General features: G+C 36.3%; 1 protein-coding gene across 2 annotated transcripts; it reads right to left on the bottom strand.

Moving 5' to 3' along the window:
- Positions 1-25087, bottom strand: sfmbt1 (Scm like with four mbt domains 1). 2 transcript variants are annotated; one of them, XM_051123204.1, is made up of 21 exons: positions 24954-25087; positions 20985-21042; positions 20553-20647; positions 16581-16824; positions 15860-15948; positions 14184-14436; positions 13464-13561; positions 11602-11703; positions 11058-11217; positions 8032-8114; positions 6145-6271; positions 5807-5920; positions 5678-5720; positions 5525-5595; positions 5273-5415; positions 4590-4699; positions 4205-4380; positions 3942-4120; positions 3204-3428; positions 1682-1810; positions 1-797 (listed from the first exon to the last, which is right to left on the bottom strand). In XM_051123204.1, exons 2-21 carry the CDS (start codon positions 21007-21009, stop codon positions 651-653), a joined length of 2613 nt encoding a protein of 870 aa, XP_050979161.1. In that variant the 5' UTR covers positions 21010-21042; positions 24954-25087; the 3' UTR covers positions 1-650. The 2 variants fall into 2 exon arrangements, with proteins under 2 accessions (XP_050979161.1, XP_050979162.1); XM_051123205.1 differs by having other exon boundaries at positions 5273-5412.
- Positions 25088-26805: the final 1718 nt, after the last annotated feature.

Raw genomic sequence — 26805 nt, 5'->3', positions numbered from 1 at the left:
TTTGTGTGCTTATGTCTTAACCATAACACCATATTACTCTGTCTTTTATTTAACAATGCATCGTTAGGATGAGCAAATGATTATTAGTATTTACAGAAACCACAACGGCCTCATCTTTCGCACTGTTGTGTTACAGTGTAATTCTCAAGCTTTTATAGAAAACTGAACCAAAATGGGAGCATTTAATATCTGCTTATTTACATTATATACATTCACACTCCTGTATGTACACATTTGCATACCATTTACAGTACATGGGCAATGTTTTTTTTTATTTTTGTGCTTAAGGTAATTGCATTGTCATCCGCTCTACAGTTAATAAAGGTTTCAGAAACGAGCTTTGCTTATTGTTGCAGACACTGAACGAACTAGTTCCTCTGACTCAGGTCTAACCGTACCCTGAGCTGAACTCATCTTTAAAAAAAAGACCACAAGCTAAACAGTAATCCAGGCTTAATTTCAGATAGAGAGCCCAGCTGTACAAGTACCAGATTCACCCTGTTGAAAAACACCCCTCCAGTAGTATCTATCGGTACGGGAGGCGTCTAAAGCGCTAAGTGATTTTAAAGGTTCCATAGAGCAAAAGGAAGATCACAAACATTAGGAAAGTCACCCGAAGTGTCAAATGCCCCACTCTTCTTTACAAAGTGTCACCCTGAGCTGGCAAACTGTTGGTAAAATGCTAGCTTGACCCGCTCGATGTGATGGCACAGCTTGATGGCAGGGCCGAGCTTCAGGTCCATACACTCCTGAACAGTGGGAAGATTCAACAGCAGCAGCGCTTGACCGTCAATTTCCTGGAAAGTGAAAAAAAGAGCCGAGTAATGTAGATGCAGAAATGCATGTGAGCCAGAAAATACCCAAAAGGTTTTGCAATCGAATTACCCATCCTACGAAGCTCTGCAAAAGACATGCGAAATGGCCAGAAACTACGAATTCTCACTTAACTTAATTTGCTGCACTAATGTTTTTCCTTTATTTAGGTAAATCGTTCCCATGACTAATTTGTTCCCTCCTTTTAATTATCTGTGAAATTAAAACGAGCAAACAAATTAGTACTACGTGACCATGATTTACCTCTAATAAGGAAACCAACTAGTACAAGGCCACAATTTATCTAAACAAGAAAAGAAATTATTACTTTGTGGCTATTTTATCTTTTTTCCCATGCTTGTCATGTGCAGGGCTTCGTATAAACCACATTTGCAGATACTGAGAAACTTCTGTGACCACATCGCATTTGTAGCATGCGTAGCAGTGGATTTGTTTTGTTTTTGATGGCAGTGAGCCACCGTATGAACAAAAAAAAACAGAAGAGGGGTCAAAACGGGTTGCTGTGAACAGAGCTGTTTTTGACAAGGTAAAAAGGTGAGGAATTTTAACTGAAGTATTTTGCAGACATTTCATGAAGACCCTAAAGAAACATACCGATGTAAAACAAGGGATTTAAACTTACTTGTCCAATGAGTTTAAAGGAAAATAAAACCACAAATAAATACTTCAAGAAACTTTGTCTTACATTTACATCTTACATTTTTTGTGCTGTCTAAAATCAGATGCTCACATGACACTACTATTAGGTATAAATGGCAATTTGTCTCTTGTAACCACTTGTGACTGGATCATCATATACAGATGTTAATGTACTGGAGCTGTGGATGTATATTGTGCGTTCAATTACTTGATCCATGAAGATGCGTGCCAGTGGAGCACAATCGGTGGTCCTGATGAAACGCACAACATCTGTGACACTCCATTCCAGTGGACTGCTGTCCAAACACAGCTTCGGAGGAACTTCAGTACGTGGACTCTTCAGAAGAAACAGCGAAATAGTCAGTACTGCATAATGAGTTATCATACATGAAACCGTATAAAACATTGTTATAAAGATCAATATTTTTCCAAAACTGAAAGAATGTATTTTTATATTGTAAGTCAGCAGTTCTCAACCTTTCTGACTTCAAGGTCCCTCAAAGATGATATTCAAATGGCCTCATGATAAATGTGGCACTTTGCTGACAACTACGAGTATCTATTTAAAATAATTGACATATTTTCGCTACCAGTCAAAAGTTTTTGAACAGTCAAATTTTGTTGAATTATGAATTATGTTTTTCAAAGAAGTCTCTTCTGCTCACCAAGTCTGCATCTATTTGATCCAAAGTAAAAACAGAAAAAAATATTTTTTAATATTTAAAATAACAGTAAAATTTTTTGAAATGTAATTTATTCCTGTGATCAAAGCTAAGGTTACACTAAATTAATACATTTATTTAGCAATGATGCTTTAAACTGATCAAAAGTGATGATAAAGACATTTATAATGTTACAAAAGATTGCTGTTTCAGATAAATACTGTTCTTCTGAACTTTCCATTTAATCAAATAAACCTAAAAAAAAAATTCTACTCAGCTGTTTTCAACATAATAATACTAATAAATGTTTCTGAGCAGCAAATCAGAATATTAGAATGATTTCTGAAGGGTCATGTGACTGAAGTAATGATGCTAAAAATTCAGCTTTGAAATCACAGGAATAAATTCGATTTTAAAATACATTCGAATAGAATTATTTTTATAAGTAGAATTATCTGTACTTTGGATCAAATAGATACAGACTTGATGAGCAAAAGTGACTTAAAAAACCCCAAAAATCTTACTGTTCAAAAACTTTTGACTGGCAGTGTATATAAATAATATTTATAATAATTTATTATTGAATGTTCTTCACAGTTTAAATTCCAGTCAATTTACATTACTTTTCTAGTCATTACATCTTTTTTTGCTTATAATTTACACCTGATAAAACTGTTTAAAGATTGACATTATTAACAAAAATATATTCATGTGTCTTTTTAATGTTTTATCTAATTGCCATGACCTTTCCAGGTCTGGAAATCAAAAAATTCCCTCATTTATCCATGTTTCCCAAGACTGTGGCAATCCTAGTCCATATATAACTGTCCATATATACAGTTTTTCGTTAAACAAATTATAATAATAAACCTGATATCAGCGTACATCTTGATTTTTAGTTGTTTTAGCTTATTTTTAAGGATATTTAGTCTTATTTGAAATCGTTTTTGGCCATTTTGACACCCCTCTGAAGTGTGCTGAGGCCCTCAAATGGTCAATCACTGCTGTAAATTAATATCAATTACATTTTTGTCCGATAGATACCGTGTCCGAAAACCTCAGTGTTACCTTGGGTGAAGGAGGCCTGTTCTCATCATCTGAGCAGGACGGTGAGCGAGCCTTGCGCCGTCTGCGTGTGGGACGGGGGGTTTCTGGAGGGGAGGGAGAGGGGGTGGGGGGCTGTGACTTCTTCTCCGAATACTCAGAGTCATCCATCAGCTCATCTTGCAGTTCAGAGCCAGTGTCTTCACTAAGAGAGTCATCCTCATCCAGATCTTCTTCATCACCGCTGCCCTGTGAGACCAAACAGTGACATTAGTACATTTGCTCCCTCTGGTTTAACATATATTTAATATTAGATGTTCATTTTAATGCTGTGATGGTAGAACACCTAAATTTTGCTCATACACTGCATCTAAATGGCAATGACATTTACTCTGAGTGCAAATGTTTCACCAGATTGTGCATTTCACATTCACATGACCACATTAAAACAGATGGAGGAAGATGGTTCTTGTTGAGCAGTTACTCTGAACATATTTGATTTTTATTCAGTGTGGTCCAAACATCTGAAAACCTGGGTTCAAGAGTCTAATTCAACCTAGAGATAAACTAAAAGCAAAACGTTATGATGTAAAATGAAGCAAAATACAATAAAATCATTTATTTTTTATCTTTATAATTTATCTTTGTACTCAAATTGTTATGCTCATAATGTTTATAATTGGAAGCAAAATTAGAAATACAAAATAGAAGCATTTTCACTAGAGGTGTCAGATCTTTGCACCCCAACGTAGCTCTTGTTACCTGAGGGGAACCTGCTGGAGTGTTGTCAACTGAAGCAGATGAACGTCTCTTTTTGTGGACGAAGAGCTGCTTCCTCCTCTTCCTCCTCCTGCCTCGTCTCTTCACACCTCCTTCTAAGTTGGAGTGTCCGCCGGGAGGTCGGCCCACACGCCTGCTCTTCTTCTTCCCATAGTAATATGCTATAAAACAGGTACTGTTAGTGTTACAGAGACTGTTGAAAACAATGGGAATTATTAGATAATTAATAGAGAAAATATGCTCACTGTATTTGGTTTTGGTGAGCACAGAGCAGTTCTCTGAGCAGCGCTCCAGAACCATTTTTGGGCCAAACAGATTGGGACAACACTCCAGTTTAATGCAGGTTTTCCGACAGAAATCAGCCACCTGGTCTGCAGTGCGAACAATCTCTACCGTCGCTCTGTAGCTCTTCCCTTTGTACCTGTAAAGCATAAAGCCTGGTCAGAAAACCAAAAGCAAACTATTTATGTTGCATAATTATGTTTAGAATTATAAATTATCACAGACTTTCATCCGTTATTAACTTGTTTCAACATCCTGTTTGATCAGCCTTTCACAGGTCACTCGGTAACAGTGTCGTTTTTCATTTACTTTTGCAGAAAATAAATATTTAGGACACAATATACTCACTTGGCTTTAAGTGTCTCTCCATGACCCTGCCAGCGGCCCTCCTGGTCCAGCTGCAGCTCTCTCAGCACTCGACTGGGCTTATAGGCAGAATTTATCAGCAATGTCAGCACCTGCACAGGCCACAGGTCAATAGGTCAGCATTACAAACACACAGCTAAGTCTTAACAAATTAGAATAGTTACTCCGTTATTCATCTACTTTTCCATTTAAGTTTTATACAGCAGGATAGGAAGTTTTAAAGGGGACATCGGATGCAAACTTTTACATGTTGTGAGCAGAAGTGAGTATAGGGTTTTTATGAATCTCTGCAATCACCTTTCCTAATAACAAGCTAGTTAACAAATTGCGCGGCTAAACGCGCTAAATGTGGCTAAAGTAAACAATCTCTCAAAGCAGCAGAGAGAAGAGAGGGGCGGGGCAAGCAGAGCTCATTTGCATTTAAAGGAACAATCCCTCAGAATGGGATGATTTTTGTAGAGCTCATTTTGACAAGGTAAAAAGGGTGTTGTTTTACACAACTGCTGAGAATTTTTAACCAAAGTATATTATAGACTTTTCATTAAGACCCTAAAGAATCATATCAACTTGTGGAAAACGGGCATCCAAACACCCCTTTAAGACTTAAAATACTATTAATAACATTCACTCATTACACTGCAAGTAAGCAGACTATTATAGCTAACCTCCTTCAGCACCAGGACGCAGTTCCCAGGTCCCACACACTGTGGCAGCTCTGCGATACGGCCCTTATTGAGGTAGGGCCCTGAGAAGCAGCGATGGTTAAAATAGATCTTAGGGCAACAGTATTTCCCATTCGCCTGCCCTGCTGGTGGCACCCAAACAAGATTAAAATAGTACCATGTTAGAGTCCATTGCGCTTTTACCACTGTGTGAGCGGCTGACAAGGAAGACCATGCATTTGTACAAGCACTCACCAATCTCAGCCTGACTGCTGTTAATCTGTTGTTTGGTAGTATCAGGTGAGGAGTCTTTGGATGGCACCCGCCTGTGATGAATGAGACAAATGAGTGTTTTTCCATTATCCAAACTACGTGAATTCAATTCAAACACTTGTGTGTCTTACTTACTGTTTCTCTGGCTGAACAACTGCAACCTTTCTCTGTTTCTCCACTACAAAGAATGGATAAAATAAAAATTTGAGTCTTTTAACAAACCAGTATCAAATATAAAGTTACAGTTTGTGCTGTAAAACTGACCTCTAGGTTTGCAGGGGTGCTGAAGAGGATAGCCATTGGTCTCACACCAGCTCACTGGAAAAATATCCATAGAGTCTGTGTGAACTATGATCTCTGGGATGGCTTGCTTCAGACCTGAACAAAGAGCGGGAGGGAGAGATAAATAAGACTCTATAACCATCTGACCTTTGCTGATGTCTATAAAGGGTTAAGCCCAGTCTTATATTAGTCCATTAGTGGTCTTGCTATTTTTAATCAGGGAGTCTGCTTTGTTAGTTTCCTCTGAAGCCTATTAGGAGAGACGCTGCATAATTATTTTTGGTCATTCAGAGATGCCATACGGCGTGTTGATGTCACACCTTCCAAACGAATCCACATGTGTTGACCTTTGACCTTGGTAACAGTTGCTACGTGAATGTTTTCAGGGCAGAGTGGGTTGACCGCTTCCAGCATCATGGACTCTTTAATGCACTGATCAGAAGGGTCCTACAAGGAAATTTAAATAGTAAGTCAATGTTAGAAAGTCACATATAGGGCTGCAATGATTCCTTGATTCTCTTCGAGTATTCGTTTTTTAAAAATCTTTGGGCATTTTGCCCGTGTCAGGTAATCAGCAAAATACTGGAAACGGCACATTTCACATTTTAAATCTATTTAAAAATCATAATAAAGCATAATGCTTTTAAGAATTCACAAACGCTACAATTCAATTAAATAAATATATGAGATGCATGTGTGTAGGTTACATATGTGCATCTCAGAGTGGCTCCGTTCACCGTGCATGCTGCTACACAAGCTGTATCATTTACATGTGTGGTGTGACTCAAACTCTATCTGTGCATGTTGTTGTGAGTTTGTGTTTATTAAACGATCACCTGGGAAATTACAGTGGCTGTAGTGGACATTTTATTTAAATGTTTGTTGAGCCAATATTAAACACGGATTAGATTACGCAGTAAAGTGTAAAAACAATCGTCAGGCCTTTGGCGCCCTCTACATTCATTTGTTATAATGCAGAATGTACATTAGCTCTATTGTTCTAAGTCATTTTAATTTTTTATTACTACAAAAAAAATTAATTATAATTATCCGATTACTCGATTAATTGTCAGAAATATCCACAGATTACTTGATTACCAAGTGACAGCCGTTAGTGACAGCCATAGTCACATCAGCAACAAAAAACCATCAATAACCGAGATTTGAAAAAGTCTTTTTGAAAGAAATGAACACTTTCATACAGCAAATATGCATTAAACTGATCTCAGTAAAGACCATTTCAATGCTATAAAATATTTAGTTTCTTTTGAAAATTCTATTCTTCAAAGAATCAAAAATGAAAAACATGTTAATCATGTATTTAAATCATTTTACGTAATTTTATTAATGTGTTTAAATGATTAGTTCACTCCTGAATTAAAATGTCCTGAAAACTTACTCAGCTCCGTGTCATCCAAGATGTTCACGTCTTTCTTTAATTGAAAAGAAATTAAGGTTTTTGAGGAAAACATTCCCTTCAACAGGGATCAACGGGTTGAAGGTTCAAATTGCAGTTTTAGTGCAGGTTCAAAGGGCTCTACACAATCCCAGCCAAAGAATAAAGGCTTTATCTACCGAAACAACTGGTCATTTTCTAAAAAAAAAAAAAAAAAAATAAAAAATAATGTATACACATTTTAACAACAATTGCTCGTCTTGCACTAGCTCATGCATTATGTAATCACGTTGGAAAGGACATGTGCGGTTAGCTCTTCATCTGTGTACTTCGGTTCAAAAAGGTAGAGTTAGGTGAAAAAAATATTTTTTTCTTCAAAATTTTCCAACATTGTTGTTTTACATTTTTTTGCATGATTATATAATGCCACAATATAAGTCCAAATATTGCAAGACAAGCATTTGTGGGTAAAAAGTATACAATTTATTTTTTTTTAGAAAATGACCAATCATGTCGACAAGATCCTTATTGCTCAGCTGGGATCGTGTAGAGCTCTTTGAAGCTGCATTGAACCTGCAATTTGGACCTTCAATCCATTGGTCACCACTGAAGCCCACTATACGGAGAAAAATCCTGGAACGTTTTTCTCAAAAACCTTAATTTCTTTTTTTACTGAAGAAAGAAACACATGAACATTTTGGATGACATGGGGGTGAGTAAATTATCAGGAAATTTTAATTCTGGAGTCAACTAATTCTTTAATGTATTTGTGTCGTGCCCTATTTTTAAATATGCAGAAAGAGAAACTTACTGGAGGAAAGCATTGCTGAGGGGCCGCTTCAGCTTCACACTGCTTTAGATAGTCCGCCCAGTCAAAGTCTTGACCTTGGAACCCTACACACACACCAACACACAGACACACACACGCAGGTCAACAAGTGCAACTGAGAAACTGTCACCTGCATGACTAGCTCCCTAATATACATATAGATTACAAAATAACTGAAACACTAGATGAAACAAGATTTTAACTTTGAAGTAAACCACAAACAGAGCCCCAGTGGCAATTCAAATGATGAACTAATCAATATGTTGATTGGCAATTAGCAGCATGTGAGGCGTAAACAAGATCTGGCAATAAACACTTTGATATGTGAGTGCAGAGGTCCAAAGAGGTCAAATAGTGTCCCACAACCATAACCTGGTGTCAAGAAAACACTTAGAAGCCAGATCAAAATACAACAATGAATCACATTTATGGATTCCTCACATCCATATGGGTTTATGTTTGGCAAAAGCCAAAAGCCTCAAGCCTCAGTGTATGTTTACAGCTGTTAAAATGGGGAAGAATCCATAATGACATGGCCAGCCATCCCATGCCAGCCATTAGGTCTAATGACTGCTCTGCTGGGCAGTATAACTGCCAGTGAATGAAGCCATTTTTCAGGACAGGGAGCATCCTAGAGTAAAAACACTGCTCGCTCATGTGTACGTATTACCACAAAACCAATTTTTCATGGACAGCGCAGGGCTCTACGCATACTTTTTTTTAGGAGCACTTGTCCATTTCCAGAACAACAATTTACAAATAATTTACTCACTCCCTTGTCATACTTGTTCATGTTTTTCTTTCTTCAGTCGTAAAGAAATTATGTTTTTTGAGGAAAACATTTCAGGATTTTTCTCCATATAATGGACTGATATGGTGCCCCGATTTTGAACTTCCAAAATGCAGTTTAAATGTGGCTTCAAACGATCCCAAATGCAGTTGTAAACGATCCCAGCCGAGGAAGAAGGGTCTTATCTAGCATAATTATCAGTTATTTTAATAAAAAGAATACAATTTACATACTTTTTTATGCCAAATGCTCATCTTGTCTTACTCAGTTTGGACTGTTTTTTTCCGGTTCATGACAGTTAGGGTATGTCGAAAAACTCCCATCTCATGTTCTCCCTCAACTTAAAAATCGTCCTATATCACTGTTTTACCTTTTTTGTTAAGGGTGTTTGATCTTCTTTGCATGTTCACATTGCAAAGACTGTGTTGGTGCTTCTGCAGTGATGTAGGATGATTTTGAAATGATTTTTGAAGTTGAGGGAGAAAATACAATTGGATAAAATAAGACATACCCTAACTGTCTTGAACCAGGATACACAGAATTCAGGGAGAGAAAGGCAAGATGAGCATTTGAGATTAGAAAAGTATTTAAATTGTATTTTTTTTATGAAAATAACCGATCGTTTCGCTAGATAAGACCCTTCTTCCTCGGCTGGGATCATTTACAACTGCATTTGGGATCGTTTGAAGCCGCATTTAAACTGCATTTTGGAAGTTCAAAATCGGGGCACCATATCAGTCCATTATATGGAGAAAAATGCTGAAATGTTTTCCTCAAAAAACAATTTCTTTACGACTGAAGAAAGAAAGACATGAACATCTTGGATGACAAGGGGGTGAGTACATTATCTGTAAATCTTTGTTTTGGAAGTGGACTTCTCCTTTAAAACATTTAGGAGCACAGTCAAAATTTCAGGAGCAACTTCTAATTAATAATCAAAAAATCTGATCAAATCAGCCTTCCCATTACAAGACGATATTTGACTCAAAGTGATTTACAAGGGAATTTTGTTTTTATGTTTGTAATGGCATCTTTCTAACTTTACTGAAAGTATGTCAACTTTTGTCAAATTTTTTAAAAAATATATTTTATAGGCTTTTCAAACTTTCTAATTAAAACAAGAGAATAAGAACAAGTAGAATAAGTTACCAATCAAATGAAATCAGTATTAGCAAAATTAATTTGTACTAGAGGTGGCATAGACGAACAAAAAAGTGGCTTGTAGGTGTATTTTCATATGTTTAATGAGGCTCAGACATGGCTTGAGCGCAATCAAATTCATACATTCAAGTTGAGATTAATGTTTTAAATATAAAATTTTGAATACAGAAATATTAAATGATGTAAATAACTGAAAAGGTACTTTATAAATGAAGCTAAAACTGCCAGTAGGTGGTGGCAAGTCCCTGATTTAATAACTGAATCATTCATTCATTTGATTCATTCAAATGGCTGATTCATTCAGGAATAAAGCAAGTGACTCTCTTTATGAATGGGAAATTGAATCACTGACTCACTAGACTTATTTAAAAACGCATGTTTATTCATAAACGAAACACCACTGTGTTTGAATTGTTTGAATGGAGATATGCAGCAGCTCAGTTGTGACTTGTTTCAAACTATTTTTGACAACGAAATAGAGCAAAATCAGGCAATAGTGTTATAGTCAGACAATGTAGGTCACTTAATACTAGCATCTTGCTTATTTAACTGTTGTATTAAATCAATATCTCATTTACAAACTCCCTTAAAAATCATTAAAAGCTGTCACTCATCTTCGTTCATCACAATCTCACTACTCAAGTTCTACTATAATCAACGAAACTCTCTACACAGCACAATGAATCTCTTATTTACACTCTCTCTACACTTTTTTTATCAACACTGCAAAAAGACTCAAATATGCTGATCGGGTCAGTCGCACTGGTGCTCCTGAATATTTTTTCATAGCTGCACGCGGTAGTTTTCAGTCACAAATGTAGAGCCCTGCAGCAGGATGAATTGAAATGCCTGGTGGCACATCTGAGAAGAATGATGCAATTTTTCCTTACAGACAGTTCAGGACTTGTAAGACAGCATTTCAACAAATGAAGCTGTTCTGAAAGGAAAGGGTGGACCTCTTTTCTATTAGGTACTTTTTATTAATAAATTATTAGGCATTTGTGTCATATCTTTCCTTACTGCATATGATGATTAAAAGCAAGCTGTATCTACAGACCTGGAGGAGGGCTCAGCTTGACTCCGTTCTTCAGACTCCACTGTGTAGGGAAGATTCCTGGACTGTCTCTGTGACACAGGAAGGAGCATTTGCCTCCCTCTTTCTGTGCCTCGTCTCTTATGTCATCCATTTGCACCAGAAAAAACTGGTCATTAAACACCTGTCAAACACAAACAGGTAATTCAATAGAGCTACAGAGCTCAGAAAAAAAACACAGTTCTACAACTAGTTTTCCTGTTCATCCTGAACTCGGTTATCTGGAATACATCCATGTTTATGGAAAATACCCGTCCTTCAGTGTGAAATGCCTGACCTTCATGTGTGGTAAAACTGACAACACTAATTCTTTTGACTCTTCGGAAGGCCTGTTTTTAGTCAACTTTTTATTTCTGGTAAATCCCCAAATTCACACTGAATTTGTCTATTACAAAGCTTTATAGCACAGTATTATGGTAACAGGTCAAAACTACAAGAGTTTAGTGTGTTCAACACATTTTAGGGGTAATAACAGCACAGGGGAGGTAAGGTCCATTGTGTTACGTACCTTCGCCACAGTGGCCGGACTGATAGTGAAAGGAGCTGCTGGGTCCACAGCTTCCAGCTTCATCCCTTCAGTAAAGGAGTGTGGATTGATGGCTGATCTGTCCTGAATGCAGAAACACATTGTATCGTCCGTCAATACGACAAAAAATTAAGTAGAAAAAGCATTTTTGAGTCTCTCATCCATACTATTATTATAGCAACCATACCTTGATATGTTGGCTATGTTTGGAATGTAACACCAGCACAATAAACATTTTCAGAAAAAAAAAAAAAACACTTACAAAAAAAAACAAAACAAAAAAAAAAATTATATATAACTGTCAATTTTCACCTTAGATTCAGAGTTACAGGGGGGTAAAATTGACTTCAGAAAGATGGCAGCATCATTATCTTATTTTTACACAGAGATTGTGAGTTCTATTAGTAAAATCTGTTCACTTTAGCAATCTTTGTTTAATTATGTCCCACTGGTGACCATTAAAAAATGGGGAAACAGCACTTTTTAAGTTTTTCTCCAAAGTTTGCATGCCTGTAACTCATGAAGTATTAAAGATATCTTAATACCCTTTTAGATGTTGGGTCTTAACAGACTTTCCTTTCTGCATCTTTGTTTTTAATGCCCTATAAGATTTAGTTACAGAGATATTGCAATTTTAATATGACTCCAGGAGTAAATCATTAAAATGTACACATTTTCAGTGGTCAAAACCCAAATGTGGGTCAGTTTAAAAAATATGACACTTCTTTTCTTTTATTAATAAAGAGTGACTAATAGTCAACTAATGCATAAAATGAAAGACTACTAGTCGACTAGAAAAATTTTTAGTCAAGGGAAGCCCAAGAAACAAGACGCATACAGCAATATACAATAAAGTTGCAGTACTATGCTAAATTGTTGTCACATGCTTGAAGGGATAGTTCACCCAAAAAATGAAAATTACCCCATGATTTACTCAACCTCAAGCCATCCTAGATGCATCCTAGATGACTTTCTTCTCTCAGACGAATGCATTTGGAATTATATTAAAAATGTCCTGACTCTTCCAAGCTTTAGAATGGCAGTGAATGGGTGTTGAGATTTTGAAGTCCAATAAAGTGCATTCATCCATCATACAAAGTGCTCCACATGGCTCCAGGGGGTTAATAAAGGCCTTCTAAGGCAAATCAATGCATTTGTGTAAGAAAAATATTCATATTTAAAACTTTATAAACCGTTATCTCTTGTACTAACTGTTGTACGCTCTATTACGAGAGAGTGGCATTACAGCGGATGACGTAGGAAGTCTCTCGTGAACGTGCATACAACAGTTAGTGGTAGATAGAGATTATGATTTATAAAGTTGTAAAAAGTAATATTTTTCTTACACAAACACATCGATTCACTTCAGAAGGGCTTTATTAACCCCTAGAGCTGGTGAGTAGTTTTTATGACGGACGGATGCTCTTTATTGGACTTTAAAATCTCAACACCCATTCACTGCCATTATAAAGCTTTTTTTACAAAAGACATTTTTTAATATAATTCCAAATGCATTCATCTGAAAGAAGAAAGTCATATACACCTAGAACGGCTTGAAGGTGAGTAAATTATGGGGTAATCTTCATTTTTGGGTGAACTATCCCTTTAATTATAAAAAAAAAAGATACCTCCATCCAAGCTGACTTTATAATACACTCACTACAAGGACAATCACACTCGAGTTAATCAACCAGCAATTAAGTGCTTCGCTCAAGGGCAAAAAGGTCACAGTGGATGTCCTTAACTATCCAGTTTATGGATCGCACCAACAGGTTCAAACAAGCAACCTTAAGGTCAGAGTCAAGTTCTACCAAACATGTGGTAGTTACTCAGTATTTACCGACCCTGTAAAACTCCTCGTTGATGCTGGAGTCCTGCACCTGAGATGAGACGGTCTTCTTAACTTCCTCCCATTCGGCTTCAGTGCGCAGGGTGAGCAGAGCTACAAGCAAACACACACAAACACACAATCACCTCTCGGCTGACCACATCACATGTTTATCTTCCACAAGCTAGTGGACTCTGATCTAAGACCCTGTAAACCCTTCCCCCATCCACCAAACCCTACTATTGATTAGCTCAACTGTAATATGTGGGTCTCCTAGGGTGAAAGTACTTTAGTAGCGCTTACAAAGACAATTCCAGCTCCCTACGTTTTTGTGATGATCTAAACTTCCAGCATGGAACAATTCAGTTGATTTGCACATTAATAGGTCAGGAAGAATCAACTGTGAATCCTGCTGGTCTGTTCACTCATCTACAGCAACAGGCAGCAACAACAACCTTAAATATCCACACTTATTTCCAGTTTCTGCTTCTGTTTCCATGGTTTTAGCTGCACTGACCACTTACATACTTCAAACGCTAGCTAGTGCTTGGATGTACTACAGCATTGAGCACATAAAACTGAAAACTGCCCATGCTAGTAACAAAATCATACATTGTGTAGTACATCCTATTTAAAAAATTTTAGATAATATGCAACTAATTTAAATTACTAAGAGCTTTTAATTTGATTTCCTGATACCTATAACAGAGATATTTTTAAATGATGAAACCCTCACCCGCTGGTGGTCTAAAGGTGCAGCTGTGCTCCTGTGCCCAGCCCGGCAGATGAAGCACGGGGTCCAGGTAGAAGACCCACGTGATGGACTGGGTGTCAGGAAGCCCGTCTGTGCCGGCATATCGAAGCCGCAAGCGCCCTCCTACGTTCTCCTCAATCACTGCAGACCAGACTGCCCCAGCATCTTGGCGGTCCACTAGCTCGACGTTTAGACCCGGACTTAACAGATCTATAGGATTGCAACCACGCTGAGCCTACAAACATATAAGCAAAAGACGCGCACACACAGATAATGTAATATGTAATATCTTAGCAATAACTATAGACATTTCATTGTTGTGCCACAGCTATAACAGTGCGTCATTTATTTATAATTGTAATTAATATTTTTTTAAATACTGTTTGAGGCTATATTGAGATTCAAATTTAAATGGTCATGCTTTTTCTACCTGATTGTTATATATTTGTTTGATTAAAAATACAGTAAGATACAGTAATGTCGTGAAAATTTGTACAATTTAAAATTACTGTTTTTTATTTTTTATATTTGTAATATATTTTTTATTATTTTTTATGTGTTTCAAAATGTAATTTATTTGCGTGATGGCATTCTTTTTTTTTTTTTTTTTTTTTTTTTTTTTTTTCAAAAGAACAGAATTTATTAGAATTAGAAACAGAAATAGGGGAAAGTCATGTGATATGATTGGATGTGACTGGTTATGTTCGGCTGTGATTGGTTCATGCAATAAATCCTGCTTCTTTAGTCTGTTCCGTGTTCGCAAATTAGTCTGAATGAACAGTATAATGGGCATTAATGGAAAGACTAATTCAAAAAAGTGAGTAAACAACTCACACATTTAGATATAACCAAATTGTTACATTAAAATAAGACTTAAAATGGCATTAAAACATGTCTTTTAGATCTTTTTAGTGAGTAATCAGCTTTTTAAAATTTAAAGTAAATCTGTGACCAACATTTACAGAGAGAAATTTTAAAAGTTATGTATTTAAAAGAACATCTGAACATAAGACATAAGTACACAAATAAAATATACGTGACCCTGGACCACAAAATCAGTCTTAAGTCTTAAGCCAACAATACATTGTATGGGTCAAAATTATAGATTTTTCTTTTATGCCAAAAATCATTAGGAAATTAAGTAAAGATAATGTTCCAATGAAAATGCTTTGTAAATTTCCTACCATAAATATATCAAAACTTCATTTCTGATTAGTAATATGCATTGCAAAGAACTTCATATGGACAACTTTAAAGGTGATTTTCTCAATATTTAGATTTTTTTGCACCTTCAGATTTCAGATTTTCAAATAGTTGTATCTCGGCCAAATATTGTCCTATCCTAACAAACCATACATCAATGGAAAGCTTATTTATTCAAACTCAAATTTACACTTATGACTGGTTTTGTGGTCCAGGGTCACATATTGTTAAAATTGTTACTACCTTGAGTTATTATTTTGGATTAAATGTAAAATGCTTAAAATAGCTAACTTGATGAGATTCATACTTGGCTTTCATAAAAATGTAAAAATATAAAATAACATTGTTTTTTTCTATTAAAAGTATTAATTTTAATGCATCATGGTATCAGTGTATTTTCCAATAATTACCAGCTCTCTATATACTTTCTCCTACATTTAAGGCGTATCTCTTACCCCTTCCAGCAAACTAGCAGGCACACTGCAGGATTCAGCCAGAGCTTTCTCCAGCAGCGCTTCCCAGTCCTGGTGCTTCTCACGAACACCTGACCACAAATTCAGAGCATTTTGAGTACACAGCAGATCTTCAGACTCTCCTGCTGACAGATTTATGCCATTCTGCGCTTATGATGGCTTCACCATTGACACAGTATTTCGGGCCATAAGCACAGCTGTCAATAAGGCACAGGCGGCTAGAAGCAAAATGCCAGCAACCATCTGGACTCCCCCACGCCTGTACCTACTGCACTCCATTGGAGGATTTTATTAATAAAAGAAGCTTTAAGTATTAAAACGGGTCTTTTAATAATTTCAGAGGAGTAAAGGCCGTGCCCATCAGCAAGCTGCAAGCTAAATAAAAGCCCCAACACAAACACCCCTCCCCCATTTCCTGAATATGCCCACAAATCGACTGTGAACAACCACCTACAGGAATTAGCACTACGCTGCAAGCAACACAGCACTTGAAGGATATAAAGACATATGCAAATGTGTGCATGACGCGCACAAAACTTCTCAGAAACGAGAGCATAACCTCTGCAGAGCCTGAATTCAAATCATCTTTACCTAATAAGCCACATGTTATCTTGAGTGACTAAATTAAACAATTAAGGTCTAATCATCATAAATTAGACAGCAGCACAGTGAAACTGCTAAGTCACCACAATTGTCTGCTCACCCTCTGGAGGTCTCATCGGTCGGCCCTGCTGCTTGCTCCATCCGATCGGGTGCAGGTCAGCGGTCATGATGTCGCACCAAAAGTCGGCACGCCGGTCATCTTGGTAACCCTCATATCGTAGCAACAGCAGCTGTCCGCAGGTGGTGATTATTGTGGCCACCCAGTATGCTGTTTCTGATTCAGTACGCACACACACCTCCAGCTTCATACCAGGAGTCAGACCGGTCTCCAGGCCCTGGTCCACCTGCAAAGGAAAAACACTAGTCTGAGCAGATGACACGGCCAGGTGACGCCTGGTGAGTAAACTACAGGGCAGCATGCTGATGGATAACGGTGAAGAGTATAATTTTGGTCTTGCTGGCAGTGGTATTTATCTCATATTAAGGCTACCCCCTAACAGTCAACAAAAAGAGGCATGGTCGACCAAATTTTTATTAGTCACTTATTCTCAAAATTCCAAAGGATGTGGAACATGCTGACTCAACCTAATGTTAACCTAGAAAAATGTGCACTATTGAAGGGACTGTGTGAAGTGTGTAAGCTTAACAGTAGCACGCTCAATGCATGACAGGTGGAGGTGCCGTTGCGCTCACTTGTCCTTAAAATACTCATTACTAAAAAATAATAAAAAATAGTCATTTTTGGTCATACAGATGAGAGTAATACATCTTTTGAATCTCTATGTTTATTTGCGTGCACTCACAATAACAACGAAACGTTGCACTTTTGTCAAATAATTGAAGCAAACAGGATGCGCTTTCTGCCGTCTCGGTCTCTGTGAACTTGAGCGTGAAACTTAAAAACTCTGTTAAATGTCTACTTTTAAATGAACCAATTCAAATAGAAAACAAATATTCTCAGATTATGTAATCCGTATGAAACATGCAAACAGGTGCATCACTACTGCGGAGGTGACGAGTCAGTGTCGGTGACTTCATCTCTTAAACTGAAAACAAAGAAAGCACTAGTTTATCAAAAAATTAAAAGTTAAAACAAAAAAGTTAATGCAGTCTCCTTGCTGTTTTTCCCTGAAACATTCATAATTATTATATCTGCCAGTGCACATGTGAGCGCTTATTAGGCTATATGTAGACAATTAAAAGTTTATTATTATGATTTATATGGTTTGTTAATAAACGGTCAACTAATAGTTGACTAATGCTTCAAATGAATGACTACTATTCGACCAGAAAAATCTTTAGTCTAGGGCAACCCTTCATACACTACTAAAGTTTTTATTAATAATTTCAATTTTTAAAATTTTCAGTTTTTATTTTCTTTTTTATTTTAGGTTTTAGGTTTTACTTTGTGTACTTTTTTTATTAGTTTTTTTTATTTCTATTTATTTTTTAGTTTTAGTTTTAGCAATTTTAGTACTTTAGTACAATTTCATCGAACATTTATTTTTTATTTAATTTTTAAAGGGATAGTTCACCCAAAAATTACAATTACCCCTTGATTTACTCACACTCAAGCCATCCTAGGTGTATATGTCTTTCTTCTTTCAGATGAATAATGGAGTTCTATTACAAAAGTTCCCTGGTTCTTACAAACTTTATAATGGCAGTGAATGGGTGTTGAGATTCCATAGTCCAGTAAAGTGCATCCACCCATCATAAAAATGCTCCACATGGCTCCGGGGGTTAATAAAGGCCTTCTGAACCAAATTGACGTGTTTGTGTGAGAATAATATCCGTATTTGTGACCCAGGATCACAAAACCAGTCGTAAGGGTCAATTGTTCAAAACTGAGATTTACACATCATCTGTAAGTTGAAAAAATAAATATGCTTTCCATTGATGTATAGTTTGTCACGATAGGGCAATATTTGGTCGAGATACAACTATTTGAAAACCTGGAACCTGAGGGTGCAAAAAAATCTAAATATTGAGAAAATAGTCTTTAAAGTTGTCCAAATAAAGTTCTTAACAATGTACATTACTAATCAAAAATTAAGTTTTCATATATTTACAGTAGGAATTTTACAACATATCTTCATGGAACATGATCTTTACTTAATTTCCTAATGATTTTTGAAAAAAAAAATCAATAATTTTGAGCCATACAATGTATTTTTGGCTATTGCTACAAATATACCCCTACAAATACCTACAAATATAAGACTTAAGACTGATTTTGTGGTCCAGGGTCACATTTAAAACCTTATAAACCGTAATCTCTAATACTGTCATATGAGTGTTCACAAGAGAGTGGTGTATCAGCAAACTACCTACGACATAGGCGAAGCATAAGCTCCAGTGAGAATATGCTAGTCTCCCAAGAACCAAGATTTGTTTACAGCAAAGGAAAACCTGTCTCTTCTTGGCTTATTTTTATTTACAAAGCCTCGCTTGTTTTGTGCTGTCCTATGCACTTCCACATTCACTAGAACGCCACTCTCTCGTGAACACGCATACAACAGTTAGCATAATTTTATAAATTACAGTTTATAACATTTTAAATATGGATATTTTTCTTACACAAACACATTGATTCACATCAGAAGTCTGGAGCACTTTTTACGATGGATAGATGTACTTTACTGGACTTTAAAATCTCAACACCCATTCACTACCATTACAAAGCCTGGCAGAGCCAGGACATTTTTTAATATAACTCTGATTGTTTTCGTCTGAAAGAAGAAAGTCATATACACCTAGGATGGCTTGAGGGTGAGTAAATCATGTGGTAGTTTTCAGTTTTGGGTGAACTATCCCTTTAAGCTTTACTCTAATTACTAACAACAATTTTAATTTTTTTATAGAAAAATAATTACTGTTTTGAAACAGGTTTCACAAACACTCCCTTGTCTGCCACTGGTCTGAATACAGATATTCTCTTCCTCAACCACTTTTTGAGCCTCTGTTGCTTGTCAGGACGCACAGGCAATCTACCAACTTGTCTTTGCATACTAATTATTTCACACATCAAAAAAATGACACACTTCACCTTTAAATAATGAAGCATAAACTCAGTGTGAGAAATTAACTTGAGGGGCAATATTTGCCCTATGGAGTTGATTTTCAAGGGCATCTTTTCCCTTTACAATAGCTTTCTGTCCCTAAACATATAAGCACAATGCATGCCATGCATTTATTATCAAATACTTCAACTGAAATACATTTTTAACGTGAAAAAATGGTTGCCTATATTACCAAAATCAAATACATTCAGCGACTTTAACAATCTGACAGCTATAGGTCATTCAGTGACCTCTGCAGGCAATAAAATCCACACTAAACCCTAGTATTATAGCATATGGATTATGATGAAAATCAATAATTCAGAGGAACTGACTACAGAGACTACAGTTTAAATACCTGGGAAATTGCGGTCCGTTTCAGTGTATCCTTGCCCCATGCCCTGGTTAATTTCTGACTACAGCAAATAAATTCTTTAAGATCTAAATGGTCACTTATTGGTCTTACAGATCCCATGAGAATAGGAATACATCACTAATGCATAGCAGATAATCTGAGTGTCGACTTCAGAATTTGACCAACGTAGTAAAAGCTGATGGTTTTCATGTGTGCTTGCTCTAGTGCAATCTAAGTTTGTTTTTGATGACGACATGAACACAATGTCTCAATTAATTGGGTATTGGTGGATTCAAACCTAATTCTTTCTGAGTGATTCATTAAAAGCACCAGCTCAAAAAGAGTCATTAGTTTATGAATCATTCCAGTAGCTCTTGCAGCAATAGCAAGGTCATGGGTTTCATTTCCAGGGAATGCATGCACTGATAAAATGTTTACCTTGAATGCAATCTCTCTTTGGATAAAAGTTTCCGTCAAATGCATTAAAATGTAAAATGAATCAGACTACTCTAGCTGTGTGCATCAGTGTAATAGAATAACATGTTTTATCACATTCAAATTTGATTAAAAGCTTTCAGCTTGGTTAAATATAATTTATTTTTCTGGAGATTCACTATAGCAGTGCAGAACAAGCAGAAGAGCCCCGTTTACTCACGTGTTTAAACGCATGATGAGGAACAGAAAGTGCCCCGGTTTCCTCCAGGTAGTCATCCCAGTTAAACTCTGACACATCCTGACCAGAGTCCGCATCTGAAACATTGAACAAGCAATAGCTAAAACACTGCAGAGTCTCAGCTCTCTCCACACACAGCCTCATCACCTCACATCAAACCATGTCAGCAGAGCGTGAAAGTGAGTGCTGATATATAAATAGTAATAACAGGCAGCTTGCGCAAATTTTCAGGTAACCTTTGTGCAGAAATGTCCAGCGTTCTCGGTCAAGGACAAACACCGTGGCACTGCAATTTAAATATTTGCAATACGGCTCCCAATATTGTAATTTTCAGGGTCAACGGATAGACTATAGTTTTGTTTATCTTCAATCTATTTAGCAACAGAGTAGAATGAAAGAAAAGAAATAGCTTACCAGACTCCAGCGCCTCAAGGCTCATGTCTGAAGCCCCCGGAGGACAATCAAACAGTTTCTGCATGAATAACAAGGAGGGGGAAAAAAAACAAATGAGAGGAAAACAAAGATATTAGAACTGCAATTAATATAAATGCATTTCTGTAAAATTACTTGCATGTGTGCGAGAGAGAATGCATGTGACAAGACAGGAACATGAGGAGACTTGCACAAGGCACATTTCACACAGCCTAGTTCATTTAAGCAAGTGGGAGGAGGAATCCTCAGTGCGTAGCTTCAAAGATAAAAGCCACTTCTGTCACTCACACTCCCCACATCACCTTTGAGAGGCAAAAATGCACCACAATTCCCAGTATAGCTGGGTAGATTTAAAAATCTCACCTAAACAACAATGTAAATGCAGCACATATAGAGTGAGGGATGCCAAAATTACGACACTCAACTACAAACTTTGAAACTTCTACATGCAGTCTGAAATGTCACTCTCAAAAATGCGAAGAGAAAGCAAATGGCTCACAAAGTTGCATTAACTCTGTCTATTCATCCAGAGCTGTCAAGCTGTCTTTGTGAAGGTTGATGTCTCTATTAAAGAGAGTCAGACATTCTCCCTGACAGCCGCTGGCGGGCCACGACCCTCCAGCTCTGCTGGGATCAAGTCTTTCAGACCACCCCCCCTCCACTCCAGCACCGTCCCAGAGCCCTGGAGCACAGCCCAGGCCATGGACACAATGTACTCGGGGTCACGGTGGTCTCCAAAAGGGATTGAAAAGAGCAGCCAGGGCTGTTTAAAAAGCCATGTTGCTGTCCCTCAGTATGATGATCAACTGAACTTACAAAGCATTATGTGAAGAAATTACCCTTACAAAAAAAATACCATGGTAACAACAGTTTTCACTCTCCAATCTCATTAAAATAAAATTACACATATTGTAGTAACAATGATATTTTGGCAGAAACTACACTGGTACTAGGTAGTAATTTTTTTACTCAGTAAGAAATTATACCAAGATGATGGAGAGTGTAACACTTTGTTAATGTCTGTAACTCTAGAACACTTAAAGTGTTTTAGTGCTATGCATCTTAAAATTTGATACAGTACTCCAATATTTGTCTCTAAACTGTGTAAAATAGTTTTAAGTACCAAGAGGGCTGCTGTTGCAATCAACCTGCTAATTTTGTGCATGAATTTTCAAAAATTCCTTATTTTTATATATCCAAATTCACTATTACTATCCATTAACCATTCCTTCTTCATTGCATTGTTGCATTTGAAACATTTTAAATCAAAATGGCAAACACATGAATTTTAAAAAGCAAATAAAATAGCAATGTTGCATGGTTGTTTTTTATAAAATGAAATAAAAATGACATTCTAAAAGCTTTTAACTATTTAAAGTACACTACACTTTCATTTATTATAGTTTTAAGAGTAAAAGAGACCTACAGATAATGTAGTAACTATGGTAGTTTGGCAGAAACTATGGTAACTTTTTTAAGGTAAAGGTACTGAGATGATATAGGAGAGACTAGGGAGTGTAAAACTTTGTTTCAATGCCCATAACTATAAAACACTTAATTTGTGCTATGCATCTTAAACTGTGATACAACATTCCTATATTTGTCTCTAAACTGTGTTTAGAGATTTTACTAGAGGGCTGCTGTTACAACCAACTCGCTAATTTTGTGCATGAATTTACTCTGGTAATTAAAAATTCATTTTTTAAAACTCATTACTACTATCCCCTAAACCATTCCTTCCACATTGCATTATTGCATTTTAAACATTCAAAATGGACAACAAATGGAATCTGAATTAACAGATTGTTTATTGTTAACACTGTTTATACTTGTACACTAGTAAGTGTAAAAAAAAAACTACAGATAATGTAGTAACTGTGGTAGTTTGGCAGAAACTATGGTCATTTTTTAAGGTAAAGGTATTGAAATGATGGACCACAAAACCAGTCTTAAGTCGCTGGGGTTTATTTGTAGCAATAGCCAAAAATACATGGTATGGGTCAAAATTATTGATTTTTCTTTTATGGCAAAAATCATTAGGAAATTAATTAAAGATCATGTTCCATGAAGATATTTTGAAAAAATCCTACTGTAAATGTATGAAAACGTAATTTTTGATTAGTAATAAACATTACTTGAATAACTTTAAAGGCAATTTTCTCAATATTTTGATTTTTTTGCACCCTCAGATTCCGGATATTTAAATAGTTGTATCTCAGTCAAATATTGTCCCATCCTAACAAACTATACATTAATGAAAAGCTTATTTATCCGTATGATGTATAAATCTCAATTTTGAAAAAATGACCCTTATGACTGGTTTTGTGATCCAGGGTCACATATTGGAGAGACTAGGGAGCGTAACACTTCGTATTTATTATCTGTAACCTCGTTTTTGCTATGCATCCTAAACTCTGATATGGCATTTTCATATTTGTCTGTTACAACCAACAACTTTGTGTATGAATTTACTGTGGTAATTCAAATGACTTGTTCTGAATTATTAAACTTTTTTAAAATTTCACATTTTTGAATTCAAAATGGCAAGCATATGGGAAAAAAATTCTAAAATTCTAAAAAAAAAAAAAAAGCAAATGAAATAACAAGGACGCAAAAACCTTGAATGTTTTATCTATCAAACATGAGAATCTGATTCAGATGATAGCACTTCTGTTATTTAACATCCATTAAGCAACATGAAGTCATTCTCTTACACAAAAACTTACATCTTCCACTGTCGTGATCACGAATGTCGGTTAAACCGACGGTGTTACAACGTTACACATTAGGGACTGAGGAGACCCCAGGACAGCGGAAATCTATTTCTGGTGTGTCTATGAACCCTCAGCACATTCCTGCCAAACTCTGCCGCTCCATCACTTCAAAACTAAAGACAACTTCCCTCCATTGATCAAGGCCCGTTTGTGTACACACAAACACAAGCGAGTTAACGGTTGCGAACACAAACGATTTAAAAAAGACGAAAGGAAGAACATGACAAATGACGCAGTGACCGTTATCACGTGAACCAACCACAGTCAGCTCGAACCATTCAAAGCGTTTCTGAACTATTCTGTTGTGGAAATAAGTGTAGTTTGATTAAGAATTATATTTTTTATTAACCAAATAACGAATCAGTTCAAAAGTCAAATCCTCTTTTTTATTTCTGAAGACCATCAAATACGTCTAAAATATTTGTATTGTATTTTCAAGGTAGAATGAAGCCAAACGAGAGCTGGAGATCTTCACAATAGTGATGGTGACTTACAACACAACTTCTATTATGTAAAAAGGCTAGAGAATGAAACTGTCATCAATTTCTGAAAGTGTTTGAGGAAGCCTAGCATTAAAGTTTCTCTTTCAAACACGGGTATTACTAAAAACACCACAAAACAACATGATTTTCCTCAATGAAAATAACGAATCTGTGTTATGTATATACAACAATCAAATAAATGACATTTAAAGGTAGCGATAAACAGAAGCGATAGCTGCTGTGTAATTCGATTCGTTTTAGCGACTGTAATTCATAGAATTGTCCAATAATGGATGATTATAGTTCGCTGCTCGAGCGCAGTGTGTTCGGCTAGCTACATATAACTGGATAATAGCGTTTAATACATTCACGCCGATCAGGCAACTTTCATTCCGAAAGACACATCGTGCAATTCAACATTATTAGAAACAATTTCTCGCCACGGGTTTTTTTTGTTGTTGATGTGAGTGCGGCTGATTTCGTGCACATGCTAAAAACGCCTGTAACCAAGTCAAGTTACTGAAACGTCATAGCTTAAGCAATAGAGCCAGGCACTCATACGAGCGAGCACAAGTCACCTTTTTTTGGAGACGGGAAAAAAGATGCAGGCAGCGCTAAATCGCTCGTTAGAGCCAAGGTCGAATAGGGCAAAGGGTGAAATACGTAAATATTTGGGAATGCATTTCGTTTCTTACCAGTGAGGAGTTTTTCAAGTCGGTTTTAGATGCCGTGTCTTTTTCCGCCTAGTCGTTCACGACCTCATTCCAATATGGCACAAAGTGTGAGCGCGCATGCGCCGCCTCTCGCGCGAGCCTCTCATCCACGAGCCCGGGGATTGATATTTGTTGGCTTTCAGCGATTAAAAAAGGCGAACTTGCCACATTTTTCAACACGGTGTTCACAGTGTCCCACCAAAACACCACTGAAATAACGTTAAAACAGCACTTTTGTTCATTATTAGAGCTTTCACTTGAAATGTGCATGGAGTGAACAATAAAACGCTGGACGCAATATTAAACGGTTGCTTGCAACTGTCAAAACCTGTTCAGGTCTTCACTGCTAGGAGGTTAGCGACTGTTTCGGTTGGAGTTATTAGGATGTAAACAATCTATAATGTGGAAGATTTGCCGTCCTGCCTCTCTGCTGTTTTGTTCAGTAAAGTGTTTGTCCTATTGGCTAGAATGTACCATTAAACACAGCTTAATCTATCGCAACTGCGCCACGCTGAGCAGCCAGTTCCTCTATGCAATTAATCTTTCTGGATCTTTCTGTGTGGAAACACGGATTTTATATTCTATATGTGATTCATTCATATATAGAACATTGAGGATAAAATGATTGATTCAGAAACTTTGTTTTGAACAAAATCTCCCCTTTGGTGTCTGTTATGTCAGCATTTCACAACAGAATCATTTTCACAAGGTTTAAAATAAGAATGAGCTTTGATTTAGCAGGTCAGGGAGTGATATTTGTCCCCATAAAGTTTAGATAATTACCCCAGGGCTTATCTCTTTGAAAAAGAAACAGAAACTAAAAGGCTTTTATTAGTTTACTTTATTTAAAACCTTTGGATAGTCTTTGTTTACACGGGTATTATCTAATCTTCTACTAATTTATTTATGTTTGGACAGAAGTGAGTGCATTTTTCATCATGAAGTTGTGGAAATTAAATAGACGTATAACTACTGAAAACTATAGAGAGTAAAACCAGAAAGTTGTATCAGAAATGTAGCATATTTTATTATTTCCATCATGAAATTGTGGCAAAAAGGAAGCAATAAAAATGGGCCTATTTGTTTTTACTTTGAAATCTATAGCTTTATAATGTGAATCAGTCAGTTTTGGGTTTCCCACTGGTCAAAGGTTTACTACTATATAAGTATAACAACTGGGAACTATAGAGAGTAAGACCAGAAAGTTGTAACAAAAATGTCACGTATTTTATTATTTTCTATCATGAAATTGTGGCAAAAAGGAAGCAATAAAAAGGGGCCTATTTGTTTTTACTTTAAAATCTATAGTTTTAAAATGTGAATCAATCAGTATTTTATTCAAAATGGGCTTTCTACTCGTCAAACATGTGACCACTGACATGTTTACATGTATTTTTTTTTTTATCATGAATGACCCAGAAAACTAATCAGTTGTGGAAATTAAAGTTTACTTCTATATAAGTATAACTACTGGGAACTAAACAGAATAAGACCAGAAAGTTGTATCAAAAATGTAACATATTTTATTATTTCTATCATGAAATTGTGGCAAAAAAGGACGCGGTTATCAAATAATACATGCATTTGTTTTTACTTTGAAGTCTATAGTTTTAAAATGTGAATTAATCAGTCTTTTATTCAAAATGGGTTCCCCACATGTGACCACTTACATGTTTACATGTATTTTTCATCATGAATGACCTGAGAAAACTAATTAGTTGTGGAAATGATTATACTACTATATAAGTATAGCTATTGGGAACTACACAGTAAGACCTAACAGTGTAGCACATTTAATTATTTCCTTTAGGAAATTGCAATAATCAAATAATAC

This window comes from Labeo rohita, chromosome 11 (genome assembly GCF_022985175.1).
Source record: "Labeo rohita strain BAU-BD-2019 chromosome 11, IGBB_LRoh.1.0, whole genome shotgun sequence".
Taxonomy (NCBI): domain Eukaryota; kingdom Metazoa; phylum Chordata; class Actinopteri; order Cypriniformes; family Cyprinidae; genus Labeo; species Labeo rohita.
Note: the sequence above shows the minus strand (reverse complement) of the source record. Positions and strands in the feature narration are given on the sequence as shown.

What these genes read in the sequence shown, in the direction of transcription:
- sfmbt1 (XM_051123204.1), bottom strand. Translation starts at nt 21,009, where the DNA reads ATGAGCCTTGAGGCGCTGGAGTCTG. An exon ending in TCAACGAGGAGTTTTACAGG is followed by an intron (nt 11,704 to 13,463) that starts GTCGGTAAATAC and finishes TTCTGCATTCAG; the next exon opens with GACAGATCAGCCATCAATCC. An exon ending in CACGCATCTTCATGGATCAA is followed by an intron (nt 798 to 1,681) that starts GTAATTGAACGC and finishes TTCACTTTCCAG; the next exon opens with GAAATTGACGGTCAAGCGCT.